Here is an 11,883-nt window from a genome sequence, read left to right as displayed (position 1 = left end):
TATACCACCAACAGGCCCAGAAATTCTATTTTTTAAAAAGTTAACTTATTTCTATCATAAGAGTAAGTGAGACAGAGAGACAAGCACCCTCCATAGGGTGCAGATCACCCCCTCCCTGGCTCTACTCCAGCTTTCCCATCCAGCCAGGATCAGAGGTGCACATCCAGTGCGTACAGGTCCACTAGGAGCCACGCCTGTGTCCCCCATGTGGCTCCAGCGTCACTGCACCACCGGGCAGCCCTAGGAATATTCATTTTAAAGGTGCACCTCCAGTACTGGCCATTGTTTCAGACATTAACACTTTTAATCCCTGCAACACCTGCGTGGAGGAGGTGTCGCAAACCTCTAAATTGTACAGCTGAGAAAAGACAGACAGTGACGCAACAATTTGCTTAAGGTCATAGAGCCAGTCCATGGCAGGGCTGGGATTTGCATGCAGGTAGACAAACTCCAGAGTTCCCCCTCAAGAAACAGGCATTGTCGATCTCCAGACTCCGAGGGCTAGGGCGCTGTCCTGTGAGCACTCTGTCCCGCTCTGCCCCGGGCACATGCTCCTTACACATCCTGACTCAGCCTTGACTGCCCAGGGGCAGCCAACTCCTCAGACCTTCTCCTGGTGGCTCCTGGTCAAGGCTGAGAGATCCCGCCCACCTGGTGACTCAGGACCCACAGTAAGGGCAGTTAAAGGCCCCAAGTGCACCCTTGATGGTATTTCCATTTATCAATACTTGGGGATATCTAAGATGACTTTTTTCTCTGTGCCATATTGAAGAGTCTTGAAGGGGTGTGAAAAGCAGAGCAGCAGTCTCCCACTTTGTGAACCTGCTCTGTTTCCTCTCTCTTCTAAAACACGCAACAAGCCTCACTGTCTCCAGGGTAAAGAGCAGGATGGCCGCTTGGGAACTGACTCCAACACCAGTATGGATCAGCGTGCTAGTTACTGTTTTGCTATATGTATGGGAATCTTCCTTCCTTTCTTTCTCTATTTAAACTTATTCCTTTATTTCTTCCATTAATGAGAGAAACAGAGACAGAGAGACAACATCTCCAACAAGGTCTTCATGTCTCAATCTCCCACCCCCAGCCTCAGCCAGCTTCAGGCCATGGGCACACAGGTGCCTCGGGTGCTCGAGGAAGCCTCTGAACATAACCCTGGGATCTTCCCATGAGGTCAGCCTCATGGACCATCACTGTCCAGCATCCCCCCGAACTTGCTTTCTTTAGCACCATGTGATGATCCAGTCAGCCTGTCCCCCTGATATCTTGTACCCACAGGATCTTCCTGAAGTGGATCCAGAGGATTCCGCTACCATCTAAATCAGCAGGCACTTGGTGGCTGCTGTCACTGGGCCAGCAGTGTGATGTGAGTGCTAAGAGAGTGCTGTGGGATGAGGAGGCCCTACAGTGTGATGTGAGTGCTAAGAGAGTGCTGTGGGCCGAGGAGGCCCTGCGGAGGAGCCTGTTCCTCAGGGTGCCAATGCTGCCAGCTCTGCCATTTCCAACAGTGCTGGCAGTGGTGGTGGTGAGGGGGTTGAGGGCTCTGGTGAGAAATATCATGGGAGATGCTAGGACAGGCGAGGGATGCAGCATGAGTCCAGGCAAGAGCCCATGTCTTAAACAGTGGGCTTTAGATTGACTGATAGAAAACACCAGAAAAACACTAAGCTGGATGATACGTATTCATACTCAGATAAACATGCACACGTTCCCCTAAGGAGACAGGACAAAACTCACAGGCAGGTGCAGCTGAGACTCAACACGGTGCTCCCTGCACTGGGTACCGCTTCCACATTCGCCCTCCCGAGAGTCCTCCAGAGAGGGAACTCTGGCCCGACTGTTAACGCCACAGTGGGAAAGTGACCTTGCTCAAGGCTGTGTTTGTAGAGAGCTGTAGAGCCAAGAACCAGAGAAGTCTGGCTCGTGGAACCTGAACTCAGCCCGCTGTGGCATTGTCCTCTGCTTGTATGTCCTGACTGAAAACTCACACATGAGCTGTGCTGAGCACCGTCTGACACGGGCCACTCTCACCGGCAGAGGAGGGGAATTTTGATAAAATGCCAACTTAGGAAATGTCACGTGGTCATGACAGAGCATAGACCTCACTGCTTCTACACTTCGTGTTTAGCCTTCCTTACCCTGTTCTCCTTAAAAAGAGTCTATAGATAGAAAAACATAATTGTAAGAGAGCTAAGAAAATGTCCACATTTTAAGAAGAAAAATCAAATAAATGTATAATTTGATTTAAATTGGTATTGGGCTAAAGTTTTTTTGTTTGTTTGTTTTGTTTTTGTTTTTTTTTGCAGGAGAGGGGAGCAATCATATTTTTTCCATTTACTAATGATCAGCTGATACCTGTTCTATAGTAATTGTCACTTAAGAAGACGGCGTTCCATCTCTTCCTGTGTACATATAAAGTGCTGGGTAATGTTGCTGTACATTTGGTTGCAAAGACATGGAGCCAGTGAAGGGGTCCTGCCTGGGAGTCAGGTCCTGAGTGATGACCGTCTAAAGTTTTGGATGTATTTTATGAAAGAAAAACTACAACCAGGCAACTACTAATTATTTGTAGTTTACACTAGTACTTTCCCTTTCTATTGTGATTTATACTTTGCGAAGTACTTTTGCCTTTATTTCACGTGAATTAAAATTTAACATATTATGTCAGTCTTGAGTACAAATATTTCACATTATTCATCACCCAATATCTTGTGGGTTAGCTGTGAGGACTGCTGGATTTTCCTCTTTTGATACCTGGTATGAGATATTCTTTAGCACTTTTAGCTTGTGAAGGGACTAATTGTAGTGCTTGGGCATGAAATCACTTTATCATTTATCATCACTGATCATAGTTACAAATCATCGATCCAACAGTACATGGGTCAATTTACAGATAATTCCAAAATTAGACAGCATTCTCAAGTCTATTAACAATTTACTGTAACAATGTGCTTGTTTTAATTCCCAAAGGGTGTGTGTCTGAAGAGAGAGAACATTCCCAGTGGAATGTGATCACAATGCAGTCTTTTTTCCTTCGTGTTTCCATCTTGGGAGGATTTGGGGCATGCACACACAAGCACCCAGTGTGTTCCTCTTTTGATACCTGGTATGAGATATTCTTTAGCACTTTTAGCTTGTGAAGGGACTAATTGTAGTGCTTGGGCATGAAATCACTTTATCATTTATCATCACTGATCATAGTTACAAATCATCGATCCAACAGTACATGGGTCAATTTACAGATAATTCCAAAATTAGACAGCATTCTCAAGTCTATTAACAATTTACTGTAACAATGTGCTTGTTTTAATTCCCAAAGGGTGTGTGTCTGAAGAGAGAGAACATTCCCAGTGGAATGTGATCACAATGCAGTCTTTTTTCCTTCGTGTTTCCATCTTGGGAGGATTTGGGGCATGCACACACAAGCACCCAGTGTGTTTTTCAGGCTGCTGGGGCTGGAATTCGAACTATGGTTGGCCATGTAGGGTCTGGCTCCCTATGGATAGGGCTCAATGGTTGTGCGATGGGGCTGCCCAACACCGTGTTTTAACAGGCTTTGCAAACAAGCCTTCCCTCGCCCTTTCTGCCCCCAAGTCAGAAAGCTCACCTGCATCTGCAGCTCTCTGCCTTGCTTCCTGTTCAGCACGTGGGGAGGTGGGCTGGACTCCATCTCTTTTTACCCTTTCAAGGACTAGGCACCTGCAATAGCCTCTTTCTTGTCATTTCCTCCTTTTGTTGTCATTCTCTCCTGCTTTACCAAATTGTTCAGGCTATTTGCATTCAGGCATGTTTTTGTATCTTTCATCTTAAAAGAGAGGCTTCCTTGACCTCTCCTAGCTTTCTGCATTCAGGTATGTTTTTGTATCTTTCATCTTAAAAGAGAGGCTTCCTTGACCTCTCCTAGCTTTCTGCATTCAGGTATGTTTTTGTATCTTTCATCTTAAAATAGAGGCTCCCTTGACCTCTCCTAGCTTTCTATTGGGTCATCAGGAAAGTCATGACACATTTTCGCTAGAAAACTATAGAAAATTATGTCATGACTTTCCCAACGACCTAAAAGTTACTGCTTTGTTTTTCAGCTTTCTGAAATTCATGGCGAGGCTTTTTTTTTTTTTAATTTAATTTTTTAGGGTGTGTGCGCTCAGAAAGACAGACAGAGAGAGAGAGAGACAGAAAGCGAGAAATCACCCCTGAGGGGGAATGGCCACGCCGCAATCCCTTCTCCTCCATTCTCCTCTCGGGATCTTGGGCACGCACGCACATGCACCTGGCGTGAGTTTAAAACACTGGGTCTGGGACTCAAACTGAGGTCAACTACATGGGAGTCCAGCGACATAGCCATTACAGCAACTGCTGATCCCACAGCAAGACTTTTGAAAAGTCACATCTGCCCTTGCCACCTCCACCGGCTCACATAGCATCCTCTCCTTAACACACTCCAACTGGGTCCTTATCAAGGTCACTGGAGACCTTCAAGCTGCCAAGGCAAAGTCCCTTTAATACCGTCTTCACACACAGGTCAGCGCGCTGCCTACTTTGGCTGTTCTTGGCTTTCTCTAAGGGTGTTCTGCTTTCTGCTGACCTTGCTGGAAGGTTCCTCCATAGCCTCCTTGGTTCCCTAGCTCTCTTCCCATTATTAGCTACACATTCTCCCTAAATAACCCATCTTACCAGGGCAACTCTATGCTGAAGACTCCCTAGGTTTCTTTTTCTCAGAGAGAAAGGGAGGGAGGGAGGGAGGGAGGGAGGGAGAGAGAGAGAGAGAGAGAGAGAGAGAGAGAGAGAGAGAGGCAGAGAGAGAATGAAAGAGAGAGAACAAAAGAGAGAGAGAGAAATAGCCACTCCCTTCACACCACAATTCACCCTCAGCCTCAGCCAGGCCTGATCATGGGCAGGCAGGTATGGCCCCACATGCACATGGTGGCCCCCAGAGGTGGCCCTGGGACCTTTCCATGTGGGTCTAGCATTGACGAGCACAGTGTCACCACTGTGCCCCTGGCTGATCCCCAGGTTTCTCTCTTCACCTCCCTACTGAGCCCCAAACTCGCTTATCCAACTGTCCACTTGACATCTCCACCTAGAAGTCCAAATAGTCACCTCTAATTTACCAAGAAAACAAAAATGTCTCATACTTTTCTCCTCTCAACTTTTCTGACATCTACATAGAAATTCTGGCCCAAACACTTAGTTCTTCTTTTATTTTTTAAGATAGGGTCTTGCCGTGTCACAATCCTCCTGCTTCAGCCTCCCATCCAGGATTGCAGGTGCATGCCATCAGACAGGCTCTTTTTAAAATGGTGCCTCATCATGCTGCCCAGTTTAGCCCGAAACTCAAGATCCTCTGTCTCGGCCGCCTGAGTCGCTGGGATTACTGGGATCACATCACCACACCCGGCTTTGTAGTTTGATCTAGGAATTGAAACTGGGGCCTCCCACGTGTCTCAGCAGTTTGTGCCACCACAGTTGGGCCCTCAGTCATTCTCAATTTCTCTATTTCCTTCAATTCTCTAGTCTCAGCCAGTCCGAATAATTCCATGTCTAGATTAAATCTCAACTTAGGCAACTTTTCTCTCTCCCCGTTACTACCACCCACACCAAGCTGTCCAATATCTTTCATCTGGATGACTGCAGTATTCCAACTCTCGCCTCCCTAAAGTCCATTCTCCTCTCACTGCCAGAGTGATCTTGATAAAACAAGCAGATGATTTAACTCCACTGCTCGTAGCTCTGCAAATGCTTGGCATATCAGTACACACCTGGCCTATGAGCCTAAAAAGATCTGAACTCTCTCTAAACTGCCCATTGCCACGCTGACTGACAGATACCAGACATGCTTGCTTTCCTTCTGGTACAACTGTTGCAATTTCATAAATTCAACTAAAGTTCAAGTGCAAAGCAACAGGAAGAGCAAAAGAACAAAAGGGCAAGCCATCCTACATTTACCCCAAGGAAATTCTTAAGATATTTCTAAGACAAGCTAGTCTTCTAATTTTTCCTTCTTAGACTGAGAAACTCTGAAATTAATTTTTAATGATAGGCTATTTGTTTCAAAAGTTATTTTTTATACCTGCAGGAAAATAAACTTAAGACCCTCAAATAATTGAGATTGTGACACTGATAGACTTTCTTGAAGATTCAGTCTCAAAAAGCACTAGATGTAGTAAGTTAGTGTTATGTTTACTATTACAATACATTTAGCTATACTTCTATGTTTCTAAAGAAAATACATTCCTTTTTTAAAAAGTTGATTTTCTTTAAATGTACCAAGTGTTAGCATGTAAGTCAGAGATTTGTCTTGAAATCACTCTTAGTGAGAACCAACAAAATGTGGATCCAAGAACAACACACTCGAATCTAATAAGTAGTATGACTATTTCTGAGCACCATGGAACAAATGCCACTGAAAATTGTACACATATTACAATAAAAATAAAAACTGACATTTTCAGAAGAAATTATATATACATAATATTAATTTCTTCGTTTATGAAAGTCTGAGGTATTCAAAAAAATTTTTTTTAGGTTTTTATTATATGGTGCGTGCACTCTCCAGAGAGGAGAGATACAGAGAAAAATCACCCCGTGGGTGGGCAGCCACACTGCAATCCCTTCTCTTCCATTCTTCTCTCAGGATTTTAGAGACACACGCATATGTACCCAGTGTGATTTTCAAGCTGCCAGGTCTGGGACTTGAACCATGGTCAGTCATGCGGGAGCCTAGCACTTAACCACCATGCCATCTACTGGCCCTGGGCTATGTTTTGAAATAAAACATATTCTTGCTGACATGAGCATTGATATATAAGACAACAGAATGGTAAGCTTAAAAAATACCAGTAAATGGGGTCAACAGATGGCATAGCAATTATGTCACTAGACTCCCACATGGCTGACAGTGGTTCGAGTCCCAGACCCGGTGGCTTGAAACTCAACACTGTGTGTTTGTGTGCCCAAGATCCTGGAAAGAGAATGAAGGGGAAGGGATTGTGCTGTGGCCATTCCCTCTGGGGGTGATTTCTCACTTTCCTTCTCACTGTCTCTCTCAGCAAGCACGCATACCCTAAGGCAAAAACTTCTAAAAGAAAACAAAAAACAAAAACCACCAGTATATTGGGGTTAGCAGATGGTGTAGAGGTTATGTGGCTGGGCTCCCACATGGTTGACTGTGGTTGGAGTCCCACATCCAGTGGCTTGGGGTGCTTGTGCGTCTGTGGCCAAGATCCTGGGAGGAGAATGGAGGTGATTTCTCACTTTCCCTCTGTCTTCTGCCCCTGCTCCTACTACCCACTGTGAGTGCCTGTGCCTTAAGACAAAAATCACTAAAAAAATTAAAAAATAAAAAAACCCAGTAAATTTACTCTTCAAAAGAACACCACTCTTGAAAAAAGTATTATTACATTTACATCTGCTCCCACCAAATTGTTTTATTTTACTAATAACTAATTATGGTTTCTGATAATCACATGCATTCAAAGGAAATGGCTTAAGTTCTTTTTTTTATGAAAAATATCATAATTTAATTCAAAAATATTTTCACAAATTAGATGATTTGGATTCATTAGATAACACACAGGGACTTACTGATTGCTTCTGAATTTTGGGTTGAATATGGGATCTGTCATCATTTGTGAGTTTGCTGTATATAGAAGAGAGAAATGTGGAGCCGATGAATAAATTTTAATTTTTCACTACACAAAGGACTTCAAAAAGTTCATGTAAAAATTGAGTATAGGCTTATTTTCATGGAAAAAATTGAAATTCATTTTTTTTTAGAAGATGCATTTTTAATTAACTCTTTGGAGACCTCTCTTTTTTTTTTTTTGGAGAGGTTTTTGCTATAGGGCGCGTGCGCTTGCCAGACAGAGACAGAGAGACAGAAAGTGAGAAATCACACCCCAGGGGAGATGGCCACACTGCAATCCTTTCTCCTTCATTCTCCTCTTGGGATCTTGGGGATGTATGCACACATGCCCGGCATGAGTTTTAAGCCACCTGGTCTGGGGCGCAAACCGTGATCAACTACATGGGAGTCCAGTGACATAGCCATTACAATACTAACTGCTGGTCCCAACTCTTCATGAGTTAAGAATAACTTTTTCTCCTAAACAAATGGGATATTTTACTATTACTTTTAGGTAAATATGGCAGGACAAACTTGACAACTCAAATTCTTGTCCATAAATGTCTCAATCTGAGGGTAGATGGGGATTCTGCTCTTGATTTCAAACAGGATTTTAGTTCTGAGTGATTTCTCCAACATGCAACATATCAGAGAGAAGTGGGAGGACATCTAGTTAGGGGAGGACTATCAGTGTGGCTAAGGCATTGCTTTGGTCTACCCCTCCGACCATCCAGTTAAAGACATAGTTTAGTTACCATAGCGCACCCGCATATCAGATACTCTGGCCCCATCATCTAGTCAATATGCCGCCCCAACTCCTTCTTTTTAGAAATCCTACAGATGTTACTGGCTACACTGGAATGCTGACCAGAAGCAAAAATCACATTAGAGGATGTAAAGAAAAGCTTTTTCAAAAACGAAGTCCTATTGACCATCTCCAAGACAGAGTCCACAGGACCAAGATGCTCTGCTGAAGAGAAAGGTGGGGTGCACAGGGGCACCTGGCCCTCAATCAGGGCAGGATAGGGTCTTACTTTACACATTGGTTTCTGTATACACTTCCTCTTAAAGAAAGGATCTGGAGAATGAAAAATATTTCCAAACCACCATGCCAGGCAATACACACTTTGAAATACCGTCATGGATGAGGAGGCTCACACATGTACCCGTGTGCCCGTGTGCATGCACAAATGTTCTTTTGGTGAAAATGTAACAGAAATGACTTTCTGAGAAATTTAATCATCTTCCTTTGAAACACCCTTTATCAAATTACCAAATAACAATATTTTTAAGAAGTGTATATCCACCGAGAAAACACTAACAATGATATCACCCTTTTGTATAAGCAATACTGCCATCCAGTTGATTAGAGAGCTGCCTCAATAATGCAGATATAAAGTAAATGGCATTTTAACATGGTATAGTCAACACCCAGAAGTGATCCAGGCCACTATTTACAGCATGCATTCTCTTCCCATTTGACCCGAAGGATGCTCATCTTAAGAATACCACAAATTCTCTTCTTTCTGTTATTCCCATGAACTAAGATGGCAGAACACAAGAGCGCTGATGAAAAGGAGAGATAAGAGCCCAACAGATAAATATTCTTCTCTACTCTTTTAATTCCTATTGTTGTTATCTGGGGAACTTTTTAGTTAGTCATTTAAGGATAGACAAAGGAAAAAGCATTGTTAACATTTCTGGAAGGTATACTCTTTTCCTGATGATTAGCCTCATCCATACATGCATAAAAGCATTTCTTATAATCCTATCATCTTTAATATTTTTAACAGGTACAAATATTTTGGTACAAAGGAAGCATTTCTCTTAAGCATTTAGACCAAGGTTTTAAATAAAGTTGATGATGACTTAGCATTAACATGGCTTCTCAATAAGCAACATCACTAAAAATGGCTCCACCTTTTACTGTATGAAATATTTCAGTAAGGATTTACTTACCTGGGAGTACTCGAAATCAGTGATAGGAGCTATGCTCTTAATATAGTCTGACCGAAACTGGTTTTCGGGGTTGGCCAGTGGAACTGGAGGTATTATAGTACTCATTGCTGAAACGATTGTCTAAAATGGAATGAAGAAAAGGTAGGATAAACAAAGTTTAGGTTTCATGTACGATCATCTAAAACATATAATTGGGTTCATACAGTTCAGAGTGCAGAGTACTTAAGCATTCTAGTAAACAATTGTTTTTCTTTAAAAAAAAAATCCTTACCACGATAGCATCTTTAACATTTTTTCGGATGTCCAGAATTTTCTGTTTCTTTTCTCTGTATTGAAAGAAAACTGGTATTAATTTAACTTACCCTTAATACTGATTTAAAACAACTGAGTGGGATTTAAATTCCCAGCTGCCACACTGAGCTAGACTGGATTCATTAGAGTTAATATCAAACATCAAGACAACATTTGCAAAGTTTTTATCTGAGAGAGTAAGACATCCCCCCTTTCTAACCTGTAACCTGAACAAACTTGAAGGTACCCATATTATAATTGATAGCTTTAAACAACTACACAAGCTACACAAAAACAGGGCAAAATCATTACGGATATTGCATGTAAACACAACTATACAGTAATACTTGTAAATGTATTTTACTTAAGTCTATCCATATGTTGACGTTTATAAGTCGAAGTAGATGCAACAAATGATACAGAGAAAAGCACTAGGGGACTTCAAAAAGTTCGTGGAAATGGAATTAAATATAAGCTTATTTTGGTGCAAAAATTTTTGAAATCTATGCATAGTTTTTTTTTTTCATAATATGCTTTGTTCATGAACTCTTTAAAGACTTCTCGTATATGTGAGGTACTGGCTAAGTGTGCTCAGAGCAGCGGTATCAATAATCCAGACCAATACCCTAAGAACACAGAGCACATTATATTTTGTAAAATAAGTTATTTTAAAAGACCGGTCGCTGCCATAAAACGGCTTTGGCTAAATTCGACAGCAATTTTTTTTTTTTTCCATTCAAGTTGTATTCAATTATTTAAGTGAACTGTCTAGAAAAAGCACTCCCAGGAAGTCTGGAAGAGTAGTGACAAAGTTTGCATGCAGTTTGGAAGCAAAACCGTAATAGAGCCTTCTTACTCAGGATTAAATCCATTGACATGCAGAATCCTCATTTGTTTGACGATAGTGCTTTTTCCAGACTCACCAGCCCCTACAAACAAACAAAAAGAATGCTGTGATCTTTGTGCCGATACCCTCGCCGTTTCTCTCCGCTAAGCGGGACCGAGCAATCATCCTACCCCAGCGCCGGGGTTTTCTCAGTACCGGCTAGTTCTCGCCGTCTGCTGGGCTTGGCCACCGGGCGGTGCGTGCAGCCCCGCCCGGTCCTGCCGGCCCAGCTCTGCGCTCGCTCGCTCGCCCGCCGCGCTCCAGGCTGCGCGCTCCGCTGGGGCCGGGAGCCGGGGCGCGCCCTCCGGCCTTACCCAGTAGCAGCAGGCGGTGAGTCGCTTTGTAAGCCAGGCGCTCTTTCTGCAACTGCTTCTCAATCTTTTTGTTGGCCTCGCGTCGCTCTTTTTCATCGACGCCCTGGTCTTCTGCGGTCTTGCTGTTGCCCAAACACCCCATGCCTGCCTGCTTGAATGGATGTCAGGCAGCTAGGGATGTGCAAGAAAAAGCAACAGAGAACTGTAGATACGCGTGGTCCTGCGACGGCTTCTTCTTTCCTCGCTGCTGAAAGAGATGGTCTGGTCTCTCGCTGTTTCCCGATCAGACTGGCGTTTTTTTCTTCCCTCCCCCTGCCCACCGCGAACTCCCAACTATCAGTAAAAAGTATATAAGGAAGATGCACGGAGTTACTATTGTTTTTAAAAGGATAGCCGTGTAGAAAATCTGCGGGATAAATACCGTACAATGAACGGAGATGGGGGACGAGGGCACCGGGCTCCACTGGAGAGTCAGTCGAGGTGGCGCTGAGCCCTCGGCTCGCCTCGTGCGCCTCGCTCAGCCACGCCCAGAAGGGACCCGAGAGGGAGGCGCACTCGGCCGGGTGCCGAGTCCCCACCGGGTACTGGCCCTATGTGGCGCTGGCGCGGTAGGATGGAGCTATAGAGCGACTGTGGGCTCAGACCAGGCGGGTTCGCGTCCCGCTCAGCCTCAGCGGTCAGATGGGCGCCCTCCCAGGTCGGCGTTTCGCTGGGGAAAGGGGGAAAGGACAGTGAAGGGCTAGGGTAGCTGGCAAAGTGGGCGGTCAGGCCGCTGGTCCAGGGTTCTAGGAGAGGCCTACGCGCGCTGGGGGGGG

At 44.1% G+C, this 11,883-nt stretch overlaps 1 protein-coding gene across 4 annotated transcripts in view; it reads right to left on the bottom strand.

Moving 5' to 3' along the window:
* Positions 1–11,883, bottom strand: part of GNAL (G protein subunit alpha L) — a 135,872-nt gene that overhangs the window by 123,808 nt on the left and 181 nt on the right. The window contains exons 1-5 of one of the 4 annotated variants that reach the window (XM_006164042.3): positions 11,490–11,716; positions 11,069–11,315; positions 10,725–10,797; positions 9,849–9,903; positions 9,578–9,697 (exon numbers count right to left, since the gene is read on the bottom strand). In XM_006164042.3, the coding sequence (XP_006164104.1) occupies positions 9,578–9,697; positions 9,849–9,903; positions 10,725–10,797; positions 11,069–11,210 (390 nt within the window). In that variant the 5' untranslated portion in view covers positions 11,211–11,315; positions 11,490–11,716. Of the gene's footprint in view, positions 1–9,577; positions 9,698–9,848; positions 9,904–10,724; positions 10,798–11,068; positions 11,316–11,489; positions 11,717–11,883 lie in introns of those variants that run through there. The other 3 variants (XM_006164040.3, XM_006164041.3, XM_006164043.3) reach the window with 3 other exon arrangements.

The sequence above is a fragment of the Tupaia chinensis genome, unplaced genomic scaffold, assembly GCF_000334495.1.
Source record: "Tupaia chinensis unplaced genomic scaffold, TupChi_1.0 Scaffold143584_1, whole genome shotgun sequence".
Classification (NCBI taxonomy): domain Eukaryota; kingdom Metazoa; phylum Chordata; class Mammalia; order Scandentia; family Tupaiidae; genus Tupaia; species Tupaia belangeri.
Note: the sequence above shows the minus strand (reverse complement) of the source record. Positions and strands in the feature narration are given on the sequence as shown.